This window comes from Peromyscus californicus, unplaced genomic scaffold, assembly GCF_007827085.1.
Source record: "Peromyscus californicus insignis strain IS unplaced genomic scaffold, ASM782708v3 Scaffold_15__1_contigs__length_86483966, whole genome shotgun sequence".
In the NCBI taxonomy this organism is placed as follows: Eukaryota; Metazoa; Chordata; class Mammalia; order Rodentia; family Cricetidae; genus Peromyscus; species Peromyscus californicus.
The window spans coordinates 2,903,292-2,920,365 of NW_026294447.1; the positions used below are offsets into that span (position 1 = coordinate 2,903,292).

The window sequence follows — 17,074 nt, forward strand, 5'->3', positions numbered from 1 at the left end:
TTCAAAAGGTTGTTTTGGAATTGTCCCCATCCCCAGCGACGAGCACAGCGGCACTTCTCAGTGTTCCTTCCCTGGAAGACCAAGGCAGTAAGCAGTAAAGCAAGAGTTTGCTGGACTCACGTCCTCAGGAAATGGTGCCAGACTTGCACCCCAGAGCCACAAAGCAGCTGTTAGGATGTTGAAGTGCCAAAGAAAAGCGTATCCACTCCATGCTGGAATCAGTCATTCTTACTAAACGCATCCATCCATACTTCCCAGCAATAACAATAACACATCTTTGTCCTAATAATGTGCACCCAAACGCAAGTTCCCATCTTCCTCTGCTGACTGCGCAGTGAAGCAAAAGCTGTTTTCCATCCTGGACAGGGATCTGGCTGTTGGGGGAGCTCTCTATCCTACCAGCCATGTGCACTGGGCTTTGCAAGCAGGATTTGTAATAGTGGTGATGATTATACACGGTCATCACCTCACACCTGCGATGTGACCATACCACACACATGATGTCACAACCTTGCTCACGGCCAATCTGCAACACTCCACAGTCTCTGTTTTCTCCTGTCCAGGTCACTGACTGCTTCCTCCAGAAGCACTGCATACTAGACACATGGGCAGGCTGGCTTCAGGGGTACAGCAGAGCCTTCCAGGCCTTGTCTGAAATCAAATATGAGTACGTTTCATATGGCAAGTTTGCCTCTGAAACACCACCACCACCACCACCACCACCACCACCACCACCACCACCACCACCACAAACACACACCGAAAGGCTGATGGGGTGTTTTACAGAGAAGGACCTCCTAGAATCAAGGTAGCACCTGAGTTTGTGGTCGTGTGGGACCTTCCTGATGCTCTTTTCCAGGCAGGCACTTCTGAAAAATGAGTGCAAATTGGGGAATGCTGCATAGGAGACACTTGGGAAATAAAGAGGTCCAGGGGGAAATGCAAATGGGGAGAATAACTGTGAAAGAGTAAGTCAGCAATTTCACTGATGAATCCCACTTCCCACGGAACTAATCATAATTTTGTTCCAGGGAAAGCAGCCATAGTCTTTGTCCTACAGCTCTGGAACTACAGATTGTTGTTGAGGATAGGGCTAATGACCCTTGTTTACTTGTTTATTGGCATCATCGATACTCAGCTTTCCCCCCCTGCGTTATTTCTTCTGGGTCTTCTCTGTAAGTGGCAGCCTCTACTTAATTTACAGCCTTCTGAAGTGAGCCCTCTGTTACAGAAGGGAAGCTTCCTAACCAGAGGGCGGTGTGCATCCCAGTTAGTACGAAGCTTGCTTGCATTGGCTCAGCCCTAACTCACCAGCCTACTTCACTGTCAGCTCTGGTGGTATCTAGTGTTGTCCTAGGGGCAGCACTATTTCCAAGTCCGTATTACAGGAGCTTCTCAGTGCAAGTGGACAGAGGCTGGACAGGAGGAGCTCCCTGAAGATTCTACCACGTCAGCCTAGCCCCTGCCGTATTCTCAGAACCTGCGAGTTCACCATGTGGGACCATAGAGTTTGTCAATAAGGAACCTCCAGTTCTATGACCAACCTTTGTTCTTTGAAGGGGGTGATGGTGGTGATGGAAGGGCAGAGAGAGGATTGAAGACCGGCAGGGAAGCCAGGAGCAGAGAGGGATGCTCCCTGAGAGGCACCCTGCTCTGTCTGTGCAGTGTAGGAGAAACAAGATCTTCATTACCCAGTGCACATCCTGGAGGGCTTTGGGTGGTCCTTCTCGTCTTCTTTATCCACTCCTCACCCTTGTCTGCTCGTCATACACCTCCACTTGTTCACAGAACTTGCAGGCCTGTCCTTGATACAATGTCATTCTGCATTCATCCTTTTTTAAAGCTTGGTTTTTTCCCCTCTCTCTCTCTGCACATATGTGTGTATGCATACATGTGTGCATGTGTGTGTGATTCTGTGAACCCTGGACTTTGTGCTTACTGGGTAAGCATGTAACCACTAAGCTCCATGGACCTCCACCTTCAGCTGTGGTCTTTTTAATATTTCACTCACTGTGGCTGGCACTGGAATTGTATTGGGTGGGCAGTATCTTCTTAGGCAGAAGCCATCCATCTGGTTTGGGTTGCTTGCAATAATTTCATGGACAAGTATTCTCTTCTGTGAGTCATAGGATCCTGTATTTTTCCTGTGTATAGCTGCGCAGTTGTCTTAGTCAATGTTCTGTTGCTGTGAAGAGACATCACAACCACAACAACTCTTATAAAGGAAAGCATTTAGTTGGGGCTGGCTTGCAGTTCAGAGGTTTAGTCCATTATCATCCTGGCAGGAAGCATGGTGGAACACAGGCAGACATGGTGCTGGAGAAGGATGAGAGGTCTACATCCAGATCCACAGGCATCAGAAAGAGAAAGAGAAAGAGAAAGAGAAAGAGAGCACTGGGACTGGTTTGGGCTTTTGAAACCTCAAAGCCCACCCATAGTGACACACTTCCTCCAACAAGGCCACACTTCCTAATCCTTGTCAAGTAGTGCCACTCCCTGATGACCAAGCATTCAAATCTATGAGCCTATGGTGGCCATTCCTATTCAAACCACCACAGCAGCAGTCCTCTCTTATTTTTCAGAAGTTCTTACCTCTGTGAAAGAGCAGACCATACAAATTTTTAACTGTAGTATTTTCTTGATTCTAAGATGGTATTGTAAGATGCCCAGTTAGTTGAACAACCTCTGTCCAGCCAGCATTGGCTAAGACATACTGAGTACATAGGACACAGTCTGGAGAATGTGCCAAATACAGTTGTGCTGTAGGACAAGGTTGTGATTAACTTATGCACATCCCTTCTTTCTTCTAGGAGTCAGGTACTTTTCTCTCCTCTTGGGCTAGAGTTTAGTTCAGAGTCAAAATAGTGAAGTTATAATGATCTGAGAGTTTCCTGTTTCTTGTGAACTGATAAGTGCCGTGTAAACTAACCTGGCCCCATAGCAACTAGACCACACAGAACAAAACCACAGTGCTGCCAACTGGTAGCTTAGGTGTGTGGTTTTAGTTTTCAATCATAAAAAGTAATGGGAGTGACCTGAGTATTATCTTATTTTTAATTTGTGATGGCCCAAGAGTATTAACTATGTTATCCTGTTTTTAATGTACTGTATACTTCCTTAGAGGTTAGCAAGACCAGGGCCAGCTTCTATAACTGTCTCTGGTGTGACTGGAAAATTTGCACAGCTCTCACTTGGACGCAGGGTTCAGTATATTTATTATTTTTTCCTCATCTTGTATGTCCTCACCGTATTTTTGCCTACTCGTACTATACTTTCTGGGAAGGGAGCTGTTAATCTCCTGTGGTGGTTGTAAAATGCCACTTTTCTCCTGTAACTCTGATGGCTTTGCTTTACAATTTTGAGGTGTCTGGTTAAGTGCATAAAGCCTGGTCAACTAACTCTCTCTAGTGGTTGGTGTCTTTATACCTATTGACTTACCTTTAGTTCTGTTTTATCTGACCAACACTGCTACCCAACTGTCTTTTGGTTAGTAAGTACTTGCCTCATTTATCTCTACCCATTCCTTTCTTTTTATCTTTTGATGTTATTTTATTTTAGTTGTCTCTCCTATAGGCAATATATATCTAGCTTTTAAAAGAGACCCATCTGTTAATGTCTAGCAGGTGAGCTTTATCCATTTACATTTATTGTGATTGCTTAATATACTTGTACTTATTTCTTTCTTTTAATTTGTTTTTGTTTATCTTGCTTTTCATCTGTCATTTCCTGATGTTTTAGGTTTTATTTAAAAATTTCTATTTAGTGATCATTACATTTTATCATGCATATTGAACTATAGCTTTTTTTTCTAGTAAAAACTAAATTTACATAGAATCTGTCTTCTCAAACAACACAGAAGTCTTTGCATACTTTACCACTTGGAATGAACTGCTAATTACAACCCAAAACACTGGGCTCATTGTCACAGTACTTACTTGTGGTGGGATTGGAGACACAGTGATTAATGTGGAAGGCCTGAGCTTTTTGCTAATTCACTATGTTTTACACCTTGACTTATTTAGAACATTTCTCAAGTTTAGAGCGATATATTCATTCATTCCTGGCCCATGAAAACCCATCTTTCAAGTGGAACTCAGAATCCTGAGGTCCACTGCCAAGGGGCCTGTTTTCATAATACGATTTGTAATTGTCATGATTTCCAGTGGGGATATCAGAAGGGCTTTTCCACCCTGGCACCTGTCACCTATCCTAGTTTCTCAAGCCTGAATGCACATAGAGACATACGCAGAATCTTGTTGGGATAGATCCTGACTGAATAACACTCCCTTGGGTGATACTGGTGCTCTTCCTCCACAGACCTCACTTATAGGAGCAAGGACTGGGAGAATTAACTATAGTTAGGAAACTTGGGGGTTTAGTTCTAGGCCAGAGTTCTCTGTGGCCAGAGTTCTCTGTGGCTTCTCAGGTCGTCAGATACCAGAAAAAACTTTCTGCAGTGGCTTGGGGTTTGGAGTAATTTTATTTCTGAAGGTCTCTATGCCTGGCAGAGTCCCCTCTGTCCCCCTTCCAGCCCAGGTCCCCCTGGCAGGAAGTGAGTGAGAGCTCATCCAGTACCAAGTCCTCTGTATCCATTCCACTCTGGCCCCGCTAAGGTCAAATCTGTGTCCTGTAGATGGGATGCTACTGTTCAGTGCCCCAAGGAAGTGCCTGCTCAGGGCTGGGGTGGGCTGCCTGGTAATTTATGTTTAAGACAAGCTTTTAATAGAGACACACTTTTAAATAGTAACCAGGAAAAAGACTCTTCTCTTAACGGGTATCCATTTATAGGACTCAGCTGTTGAAGCTCAGGGGTGGCATTAGGCTTACGTTTAATCTTCTGTATACTGTAATTTACAGCGGCGAGGAGAGCGCTGTATGTACAACTGTTTCAGTCATTCGCCATGATAAATAGAGATTGCTCTTGGCGAAACAGAAATGCCGTCTCCACTTCCCACTTATGAATATTGAGTTGGCCCAGGCAGACTTATGCTGCACAAGTTTAAAGGGGAAATTCCCCCAATGAATTACGTGGCCTCCTGGCCCCAACTGCCACTTTGCTGCCACGTGCACCAAGTTGGGATCTGGATCCAGGTGGCATTGTTGTGGTACACGTATGTTTCTGGTGAACACTTCACCAAGTGTATGTGCCTGTCCCAAGTGCAAAGCCTGCTAAAAGCTGCCGCTGTACACTGAAAGCCAGGGACTGTTGAAGAGAGGGTGTAGCTCATGGGCAGGAAGCCACCCTCAGGGATCAGGGAAGTATCTCAGGGGTGATAATCTGATGCAGGAAAAATAAAAGAAGTGTGATTCTGTTGAATTCCTGAAGGTGAGATGATGTCAGTAATGGAAAGGGAAGTGAGTGTGAGGAGAAGAAGAGTGAGATACAGGAGATCCACTCGAGAACCCTGAGCCATGTGTGACCCCCACCAAACTCCTCTCAGTTCAGGTACTTCTTGCTCTGCTGCTGAGCGGATGCATCATGCATATTCAGGCAGGACATCCGGGTGGAATGGCCCTCTTTGCCCAGGTCTCTTAGGTCTGCCCATCTGATCACCCTACACTCAGGCTCCCAAGAGTCCCCATCTCAGCCCCAATTCCTTTCCTAATCTTTAGTCCCCAAAGAAACCGAAGGATATCCTTAGGCTGTGTCTTTGATGTGTTTAGGAGCACCCCTGATAAGCCAGGCACCATGCTGGGTGACTAGATGAAGACCCCAGAACACATAGGAGCAGTGCTGCTGCCTGCTCTGGATGCTGTCACACAGACTCTGCCCTCCATGGTCACACCCCCTGGTGCCACCTCCCAGCAGTGCCTCTGGAAAACAGCCTGTGCGCATCATGCTGCCTTTGGCAGTTGAGCATCTACCTTTAGGAGGCCCTTACATTGCCACAGCATCTTGCTGTGTGCACACAAGCACTCTCCCACAGTTTGTGAGTTTGGACTTACAGAAGGTCTTGGTGAAGTTACCAGGGAGTGGTAACTTTGCAGGTTTTGAAGCTCTAGGAGAAAAATCAGAGGCTAGAGTCACAGCATTAACAGAGGCAGAATTGGGACTGGAACTCATATTCCTGACTCCCTCTCACTATTACCATCTCTTTGCATTTTCTACCAGCAAAATGCACAGCAATAGTAAAAGCAATGTGCTTACTCTAGGAGGCAAAGCACCTTTAGGAAAGTTTTCAGATTCTCAGTTTCTAATGCAGGACTTTCTAATGCAACAAAGGAACACATTCTCTAGCTTATGTATCACCCCCTCCCAGGAAATCTGAGCTCTCCGTAGTAACTATTAGAAACGCACTCCAGTGATGTAAGGCTGAAGAAAGCTCTAGTCTGCCTTAGGGGTTCTGATCTATTCCTTCATTTCCTAGCCTGAAGATTCCATCAGATCCAAAGTTACGGTCATTTCAGCAGGCACTTCAGGCAGCTGGTTATGCTCTGCATGAGAATGAATTCAATTCATTCACCATGCTGATTAGCTGCAACTGGGTGATGAGCAAAAGACGCAGACCGAAACGCTGCCAAGTGAGTGCTCTGTGCATGTAAACCTACTAATGAGAAGGGGTTTGCAGAAAGCCAGGCATCAGCACCCCTGCCAGCAGAGCGTAGAACTGCTAGTTAGTATTCTGAAGCCCCAGCACAAACGCAGATACATCTTGATCTTGACAATGCTCCCATTCCCAGGCCTCAGATGAGTTTGTTAAACAGGAAGTTAAGAGGAAACCATCCAGGGACAGAATTGTATATGACAGACAGACATGGCAGTTTGAGACTCCATGAGCTTGCTGTGGCCTCCCGCCTCTGTTTGCCCATTTGTGGAATGGGTCCTGTGATTCAGTTCCAAGGTTATTATTAGAAATGATAAATCTGAAGTTGCCTTGGCATGTAGCTTGTGCTAAAAATATGCTTCACTGCCACGTGGAGAATAGGCATCTTTAGATGAAATATATAATGAGGTTAGATGGGAAGCATCGGTTGCTGGCTGCAGGAGCACGGCCAGAGACTGACAGTGGGAAGGGAGGGGCCGGTGCCGGGCTGGGGAAGTCGAACAGAGACCATTTATGAGGCTGTCTCTGGCTGCATGGTGGAATGCACAAGCAAAACAAAATGCATTCTGCAGTCTGCTTTGGATATGGGGATAGGAGGCTGGGATGAGTGTCTGTCTTCATACTGCAGGTTCTGTGTGGAAGCCGGGCACCCCTGCATTCTAGAGGTTGGGAGGAGAGGAGGGGGAGATTTAGGTCAGCCGCAGTGTGTGAAGGGCATTAGGTTGGAGAGATGGGCACAGAATTAGGAAAGAATTTGACTCTCTAGCTACAATGCCTAGGGTTGATTTGGCCTCTGATTCTCCTAAGTAACTTCTGCCAGTCTGTCAGCCTCTCGGTACCTCAGTTTTCTTATCTACACAATGGGACTAATATAGCACCTGATTCGTAGAGGTTCAGGAGACAGAGTAAGCAGATGGGACTACAGCATAGATGAGCACCTGGCACTGTGGTATATGAACATGGTGAGGTCTTGGTCTGGTCTGGTGGGTTCTCATGCACGGTGGAGGTTGATACTTGGGTAGTGTGGCCAATAGAAGCTCATCTCTAGAGGCTTAAGGTATGTAAGGTGTTCAACCCAGCCCCTGCAGACTTTAGATTTTTATGGCTGTATATAAGTAAAAGAACCATGTTATTTCCAGATTGGAGAAGGAACACGGGCTGTACCTAGAATGATGAGCAGGCTCTGATGACCCACCAGCTGCCTAGAGAGGAGAGATATGGGAGCTGTTTTGCTCCGATGAACCATACTGAAACCCCAATGCATCTCCTTCTTGCCTTCAGAGATATTAGAAGATTAGGGGTGCCTGTGTCCCCAAAAGCAGATTCCAAGGGCCAGCATCCTGGAATTATTACTTATTACTACTTATCTCAGACAGGTCAGTTTTTCTCAGAGTCGTTGACTGCATTGAGCCCTGAAATCCTGCAAGCAAGTCCCCCTTTCTCTCCTTCTCCAGCAGAGAAAACTCCCTGCCATCCAGAACTCTTGCTTTATTCCCTGATCCTCGCTCTGCAGTGTAGGGTGGGTCTGCCCTCTGCTACACACATGGTTAGGAAGTTGGCATTTCAGGCTCACAGAGCAAGTATCTTGCAGTCCATTGGTGAAAGGAGACAGCCGTCATTTGCTGGAGGGTGTTTGCCAAAATGTGATCATATAACGGGAAGAAATGTTGGCTCCTAGCACAAAATCCAGTCCCCCTCGGCATGCACCCAGCCTGAACAGCTCCTTTAAAACCAGAAGCAATTTGTCATCTTTTGATTCTCTTCCAGCACGGTCCCTGTCACAGGTAGATAAATGAGGTAGCATATGGGTGTCCAAACGCAGGAGCATTTATTCCCAGCAGGCTTCTGTGTGAAGAGCACCCGTGGGGTGGTCCCTGGTTTCATGACTGTGGCCATAAGCAAATTTCTTCATTGCTTGTCCTATTTATGTGCAGGCAGGAAATGCTTTCTCAGAATCTCCCAGCCTCCAGTGCGCCATTGATAGGTATGTTTCTCGTTTCAGAACCCTGAAGTGAATCATCTGCTTGTGAGCTCAACATCTCGTGTCTGTAGTTCCACAGAATGCTACTAATCAAATCAATGTCTCAGCAAAAGCCAACAAGCATTCCTGAATTAAAAATAGAGAGGGGTTGGACTTTCTGTTTTAAAAAGCCTTGATTATGGAAAGCTAGTGGTTTAAGCGGATATGCTTAAATTCTCTCCAGTTGCAACCTCTAGAGCAGCTTGAAAGACACCAAAAGGTTTTCTGCTCAGCCTCCTATGGCTATGCAAAAGCACCGGGCTATTCTCAGGGAGATGCCAAGGCCTTCTGAGCTAGTTACTGATCTCTGGGTGACCAGTTTGTGACACCCATGTAAGTGAAAGATGGTTGTGTGGTACAGGCAGGCCTTGTGCTCACACCAGAGGGCTGTGCATTGCTGGCCGTTTGCACAGATGTGATCTCTCTGTACCTGAATTTGCTGGGAAAAAGAGGGGCAAGCTCCCACTTCCTAGATAGCAGGGAAGGACAACTGGTTTACGGAAAGAAGAACGTATGCCACAGTGGTTTCTTTTCTTTTTTTTTTTTGGTTTTTCGAGACAGGGTTTCTCTGTGTAGCTTTGCGCCTTTCCAGGCTGGCCTCGAACTCACAGAGATCCGCCTGGCTCTGCCTCCCGAGTGCTGGGATTAAAGGCGTGCGCCACCACCGCCCGGCGCCACAGTGGTTTCTTAATGCGGTCGTGTATTTCATGGTGCTGGAGTCATCATGACGCTGCAATCATGTGATCTTCTTCGTTTTGTTTTGTTTTGAAGTCTAACAAGCTGAACCAGCTGTCCAAGCCGCAGTCACTGACTTTAGAAAGGCGGTTTGTGTTGACAGGGTGATCCTAGGAGACTCTCTCGGTGTGCCTCCTGTCCATTGAAAGAATTACCCATGACTCCCAGGCCTCCCCCAACCTTGGCAGGCTCTGTCCAGCAAAGGCCTGAGGAAGGCCTTCCTTACCTCTCGTCATTGCCCTGGATCAGTGGCTGGCAGAGAAGGCACTCTGTCACTGTCTTTGGAGCGCATGAATGGTGAGGGAATAATTTAATGTCTGATCCTTTCAGCAGTGCTGCTCACCCCCAGACATCCATCAGAGTCGAGCTAGTGGAAGTCAGTCTCCGGTCCCCACCCTGATTGCTTTTCCATGGGCCGGGCTATGAATGTGTGCCTAGCAGGTCCCCAGACACTATTGCCTCTGGCTTGAGGACCACACTGTAGGACACTGCAGCAAGGCGTTTCACTACTCATGTGCTGTCTGCCCCTTCCCAGGTCCTCCAAGTCAATGCCTGTTGACATCTGAATTTGCCTCTCAGAACAGAGGTAGATTTTGTAAAAAGAAATTCTGGGGATTTCATCAAATGGAAAATCACCTTGGTTTTTTAGTGTTGTTGTTTGTTTTTGTTTTGTTTTGTTTTTTTCTTTTAATCAGAAAATACATCTAGTGGATTGGAGATGTGGCTCAGTTTACAGAGTGCTTGTCTAGCATGCACAAGGCTCTGGGTTCAATCTGAGCACTGCATTAACTGTGTGTGGTGGCACATGCCTATCATCTTAGTACTTAGGATGTGGAGGCAGGAGGATCAGAAGTTCAAGGTCATCTTCCACTATATTTTATGTTTGAGGCTGGCCTAGGATACAGAAAACACACACACACACTCACAGGGTGGGGGATGACAAGCACAGACTGCGTTCTCCCCATGCTATACCATAAGAGATGGAGACCCAGGCTGCCACTTCCCTCATGGCGGTCTGTGCTGGAGTACAGTGGTACACCTTGCAACATGTAAGCCCAATTACATCTGCACCCAGTTTTGGAACCCCCACCCTGTGTCAGATGCGCTTAACTGCAGCGTCAGACCAAGGCGTGACCTTTCTTGGACTGCACATGAGCAGGAAGGATACAGGAGATGAGCGAGGAGTAATGAAAGGAAGGGCACATGTCGTCTGCACGGCTCTTCATCTGCCTGTGGGCCTGACTGATGTCATTGGCCCCAGGATTCCGAAACAAGAGGGAGTTTCGTGGCTCAAAGAAGGCTACCCTCTACAGACAGTCATTCTCCTAATGCCAAATGTCACTCAGGATGGCAGGCAAGGAGGTGGGGTTCCCAGCCCAGGCCTCAGGGAGCTCTTCCCTTGTCTTTTTTTCTAGGGAGACTGTGGGGATATATGGACACATTGGAGAGGCCAGGAACAGGTCAATCAGGAGTACTACAAAGATCAGGCTCCCTGAACATAGAGGAGATGATGTCATTGGGGACCCTCCTCCACAGTAGACAGGGTGTATGGGTAACCTATTGCTGTAATAACAAACATTCTCAACGTTTAGCAGTGTGGAATGATGAAAATATATGGTCTTGAACACTTCTTTAGGTCAGAGAGTTAGGTGGTTCTGGCTCCAGGTCTTTCATGAGGTCACAATCAAGCTATCAGCTGAAGACAGAACTGAAGTTAAGGACCTGTTCCCTTGACGGTTCACTTCTCTGGCTATGAGCTGGAAACCTCAATTCCTTGCTCTCAGAACCTCAAGCCTCTCCACATAACTCAGTGATTGACTTTCCCCAGAGCAGAGAGAGAAAGCCTCAGGACTGACACACTGCCACTTTGCTTTTGTGTGTTTGTTAGAAATGATTCTGTAACTACAGCATGCACACACGGTGGGGGCAATGAGGCTCTGTGTCACAAGGGAAAGAGCATCTCCCGAGCAAGGGGCTCAGAATCTCAGAACAGTAAGTAGGGCTTTTTGGCATAAAGGCGAATGGACTGTGGTCCTTGGGACATGTGGCTTCACCCTAATGAGAAGAAGGGAGCTAGAAACTGTAGAACCCCTGCAGGCTCCTTTCTTCTTCTGTCCTATGTAGGAGGTGATTCACTCAGAGGGAGCTGAAGTTGCTTGTGAGTGCCTGGTTTGTTCCTGAGAGGAGGAAGATGGGGAAGGCTGATGAGGGAGCCAGCTCCTCCGCTGGAAAGAGCAACAGGCAGCATCAGGTCCACGCCCTCACCCTCCAGAGCTCAGCTGGGCAGGAACTCTAACACAGAAGGTGTCCTGGAATGGGAGGAGGATATCAGGAGGACACCAACACTGTCCCATTTAGGAGGTTGACTCAGCCGCAGAGTGACCTGCAGTGAACCCTTTGCAACCAAGGTCCCTGGGTCCTACTGAGAGCTTTTCCCATATTGGGAGGGATCCACCCTGGGTAGCAGTGCTCTGAGGATACGGAACCATTGGTGGCCATACTTTCCTGTGTCTCTCTTATCTCCCCATCATCCCTAGGGAATAAGCTAATCAAACTCACTGATGGTTTTACCCTGGGAAGGAGATAGCTAATAACTTGGGTGACAAGTATTAGAATACAATGTGATGTGGATAAATTGGGTCCATGTATTAAGAGCTATAAAATGAGATTTCATCACAGCATGAATAATGGGGCCTGTGGAAAGGATTAATCAAATACCCCATTAAAAGGTATAGGAATTCCAGTCAGACTGCCCTGTTTAATTACACTCCTGCCCCCTCTCCACCCCACTCCTTTCCCCCTGAAATGACTTTCTGCTAGGAAAAAATATGGAAATGAGCTTAGAGGAAATAACGGGGAAACTAGGACATGCGTTTTGCTAGAACCTGATCATGAAGACAGATGTAAGCAACCAGTGTTTAATGTGGTGGGGGAAGGCAATTGGCATGAGCAATCATTGACAAATGTAATTTCCAGAGGCGCCCTGTTGATACCATTCAGCAAATGCCAACAAAGCATTTACTTTCCAAAGGGAGAAAGCAAGACAGCAAGAGAAATGCAAGCGTCCCCTGGAGTGGAGCAGAGAGCCGCCAAGCCCTAGAGCAGCGTCAGGTGTGAGCATGCGCAGTGCAGAAGACACGCACAGCTTCCGAAAGACGGTGCCGGACTGGCTTTGTCTGCGGAAGGCTTCCTGGAAGAGGAGACTCCAGCAGAGAGCCCTGAATTGTGGACAAGCTTCCATGTACTCCGAATTCGTGAGCACACTCTGGTGACAGGGTCTAGAGAGGAAGTGGGCTTGAGCAGAGCAGGGGGCACCTGTGGGGCTCTTCTCCATTTCCACCACCACCACCCAGGTCCAAGCTGCCATCACGTCTCACCTGGACAACTGCCAACGCCTTCCAGCTGTTTTCCCTGCTTCCTCTCCTGCTCCTCTACAGCCCATTCTGCACACCAAAGTCAGAATCCAAATCAAAGTGATCATGTCATTCTCTTGGTTATAGCTTTCCGTTGCTCTTAAAACCAGAAACCATTTATCATGGCTTCAGGGTCTGTGTGGTCTGGACCACAGCCTGTGCCGGGCTCTCTTCCATATGCCAGTACACCTGGCCTGCAGTTTTCAGCACATTGGGTCTTCCTGCCACGGGCCTTTGCACATGCTTCTCCCTCCCTAATGATGGTTTCCTTTCATCCTCTCTTCCCCAAACTCTGACTCATCCTTCAGAATACATCTTAATGATTACTTCCTCTTGGAAACATCCCTAATTTTCACATCCAGACTAGTTTTCCCTCATGTGCTGAAAACAAATATTTATTGTGTGAACATATGTTTTAATGTCTGTTTCCCTGACTACAACATAAGTCCTGTGAGGGCAGAAACTCGGTGTTTATACCCCTCAGAGCTTGTATGTGTTGATTGGATCATGGCATTTAGTTAGTAACAACAAGACAAATAGAGAAGTTATACAGACCAGTTTCTCAAAGAGTACTCTTATGAATTTTTAACAGAATGAAAATCTGAATTTCTGTCCAGACCCCGACACCTGCTGGCTTTGCTGTTTTAGTGATAGAATCTGTGTCCTTGTCTATAAACCCGTGATGCTAACAGCCACCTCATGTGGTCACTGTGATAATCTCATGAAATAATGTATACAAAAGCATTGTTGACTGTAAAACCAGATATAAATATATGTTGTCACTCTCTAAATGTCTGTACATTGAGTCCTTCAAAAATATCTTTTGGATGGATGGATGGATGGTGGATGGATGGATGGGTCAATCAGTAGGTGGATGGATAGAAGGCTGGGTGGCTGGGTAGATAAACGGATGGGTGGGTGGGTGGATGGATGGATGGATGGACAGGTAGATGGATGGACAGATGAAGAGTTAAGGAGCTAGTGCAGGTGAGCGGAAGGAAGCCAAATAGCCAAAGACCTGAAGGAGCTGGGGGACTAGCGGGCTTTACCCCATACCCCGTGTTGAGGGGATAGGCAGGGAAGGTGATGCGGAAAACCACTAAGCCCCGGCAGAAGGAAGTCACTGGTCACTCCAGGGCCACTCCTCTTCAGCCCCTTCCAGTCTGTGCTGCCAATGACATGCCTTCATTATAGTTTAATCACTTTACTGATTTTTGTCTTTGGGGGAGAAATCAAATTGATTTGCACATACAGCAAAATTGGTGCAGTTCCTCCAGCTGCTGCCAGCGGGTGCTGACAGGTGAAGAAGCGGACGTCTGAGGATAAAAAAATGCACTAAACATTCGTTTTAATAAGGCCTAGAGTCCTTCCTTATTTAATACATTGCCATGGATAATTGGTTTCAGTTTCAAAAGTGGTTTTGTCTTTAACTCCCTGTGTTCTGGTAGGATTAAGGCCTGTGGGTGCAGACATGGATTTGCTGTTTGAGACCCTGTCACACACATCTATGAGTATTTTGTTTTTGTTTTTCTTTTCTTCTTGGTCACATCCTACTCCCTACCACTGCCACTCTCCTGGGGTAAGCCTTGTGTATATGATGGCCGAAGTTCCAGCCCTTTTGATTGGCCACTCTGCCTATGTGGAGGCCCCAAGCACCTGGTCTACCCAGTGTTTGTGAAGACTTTGAGAATAAGTGGCTGGACATGGGCCCACATGACATCTCATGGATGACTCTGATTAAGAAGCATATGACAAATACACGAAATCTCTTGGCTATTTGAAAATTCCTCTTCACCCCAGGACACCAAATATGTTTGGTTGTATTAGGTACTGGTGTGTGTGGGGTGATGGTGGTGGTGGTTAAGAACAGACTAGAGGGAAAATTGCGGCAAATATTTTATTTCCACATAGTAATTGATAGTATAGGATGTGGATTGATGGGTATCTTCATCTTTTTTTCTATAGTTATAACAAATACCTGGATCTGGGTACCTTGTATAGCTCATAGTTTTGGAGGCTGAACACTCAAGACCAAACAATTGTTTGGTTTCTTGTTAAGGATTTCTGAGGATATCACCATTTGATTGAGAAATGGGGAAGGAAACAGGAACATGCAAAGGGACCAAGCATGTGGGGCATTCTTGCTTCATAACCCACTCTCTCTTCCTGAGAGTAACATGGCATAATTGCCTTTCACTGGGATCCAAACTGAACAGAAAAAAATAAAAAAAAAAATAAAAAAAGAAGCTGTCTTCAATGAGGCTTTTAAATGGGTTGGAGTACCCCTTGGTCTTCAGCAAGGATTGCTTAAGAGCATGTGGCTGATTTAAGGATAGAATCATATGTGTCTCCATCTTCTCTACATCTCCCAGATCAAGGACTCTCCTTGACAGACAGCCTGTGTTCAAACGATCGGTCTTAGAGTGGTTGCCTTTGAACTGAAGTGTATGAAGCCCTGGCCCATCCGTCAGTAGCACATTCCTAGTGTAGGCCCAAGCCCAGCAGACCAGGGACTACTGCTGAGGTTTTGCGGTCCAGCAGGAGAATTGAGATGTAACCCCTGACTGGTCCTCATCCGGAGGAACAGACACAGCCCTCTGGAATCCTTCCATTATTCAGAAACAGGAAGCCAGACCTCCAGTTTCAGGCAGAAGAAAGTAACAACTCAGATCGTCCAGAACCAGGCTTGGAGCTGGGTTCCCGACTCAGCTCACCTTGGCTAATTCTGGCTCTACTCGAGCTTAAACCTTTTTGTGGATGGAAAATGAGTATCTCATGCTTTTCCAGAGAGGTTGTGTGAGGATTAAATGCCTTACCGCATGCAGCACACTTAGCCCAGCTCGCCAGGCGTGAGAAGTGAGCTGATAGGAGCCATAATAGGTTTATTCCCCTGGATTCCCTGCAGACATCACTGCTGGGCTCAGAGACAGGATTGGAGAGGGGCTTGGAGAAGGGCTGGGAAAAGGCAGGGAGAGGATAGGGCTCAGAGAATTCTGGAATTCCTGGTGAGCTGGAGGCTGCTCCTAGAAGGGGAGAGAAGTGCTTGGACCTGAACATCTCCCAGCCCAGGTAGAGGAGGAGGTGCCAGGAAGTGGATACCGCGGTTACCGCGTCTTTCAGAATGATGCACTAAGGTGAGGGAGCTTTTGAGTGATAGTCGTCCTTTCAGTGAACAGGAATTGAGATTAATTTGGCTTTGAGAATTTTAAATGCACACATTGTAATCATTGGCTGTACCCTAGAGCATTGTAAAATCGGGGTTGGAAATCTTTTACCATCTACACTCTTAGAGCAGGAACTCAGTCTTGCAAGCAGATTTTTAAAACTCCCGAGCCCAAGAAAGAAATTGTCTGCCTGTCAAATTTGCATTTAGTGCCTTCCCCCTCCCTGCGCCTCCTGCCCCCACCTTTCTCCACTGTGGGCTGGCAGGAAGCCTTACAAGCCTGGTTTCTTTTACATTTTCCTTGGGAGAACCAAGGAAAGAAATGAGAAGAGAGCACTGGCCTGTGACCACTTTTGATATTCCTAAATTCTGATATTCCTCCCGGGTTGTTTTAGGCTCTGCCTTGCCCACACTGCTAATCTTGCAATACAGTTTTGAATATAATTTCAGTAGCCTATTGAATTTGTAGAGCACCTTAACAGTTTCATCTTTTTGATCAAATTCCTGGTTTGGACCTCTTGGTCCCCTCTGCAAATCAGAATCCACCCCATGCATGTTTAATTTTAAACGGTAAAAGCCCCTACTGCCTGGTGGGACATAAGTCACTTATTGTGTTCACTGTGTGGATGCCGTGGCTTAGTAGTATATAACCCTGGGCTTATTAAGGGTGCCTAGAGGTCGTCTTTAAGTAGATGGGCTCTTTATTAAGTCAATATTTGATAAGACCTTTCAAAAGTGCTGATAATTGTGTTTGTGGGACCACCTGCTGAGATTAGAGAAAGGGAAAAAAATCTTAAGGCTTATTTTCTACCTCCAAACCCTAAGCAAATTTATATTCCATACGTTTGGTGAGTCTGGTTAGTGGTTTAGATTCTGTAGGTTTCTGCTGCATCAGCCTCTCTTTATTATGTAATCATGTTTGATGCAGCCTAATGTATACAATCCTGGACCCTGGAGTGTCGTGTGAGCCAACACTCATTACAGATGTGCTCTCACTGGAGCAGACTTTACTGAGGACTTCACAGAGTCTTCCCCTGGCCACTTCTAATTGCAGAAAGTGTCTCACTCACTCACACACAGACACACAGACACACACACCCCACCAGTGCCACAGAAGATCCTCTGACCTTGCTTCCCTCCCTGCCTTGTTATCATTATTTTGAAGGATCTCTTGGCCCACACAGTCAGGAGAAAAACA

General features: G+C 46.6%; 1 protein-coding gene across 9 annotated transcripts in view; it reads left to right on the forward strand.

The window, feature by feature from the left end:
- Atxn7l1 (ataxin 7 like 1) overlaps positions 1-17,074 on the forward strand; it is a 231,874-nt gene that overhangs the window by 95,344 nt on the left and 119,456 nt on the right. The window contains exon 4 of one of the 9 annotated variants that reach the window (XM_052738310.1): positions 12,332-13,508. The exons of the other annotated variants lie outside the window; for them this stretch is intronic. Within the exon in view, the coding sequence (XP_052594270.1) occupies positions 12,332-12,417 (86 nt within the window). The 3' untranslated portion in view covers positions 12,418-13,508. Of the gene's footprint in view, positions 1-12,331; positions 13,509-17,074 lie in introns of those variants that run through there. 9 annotated transcript variants of the gene reach the window in all.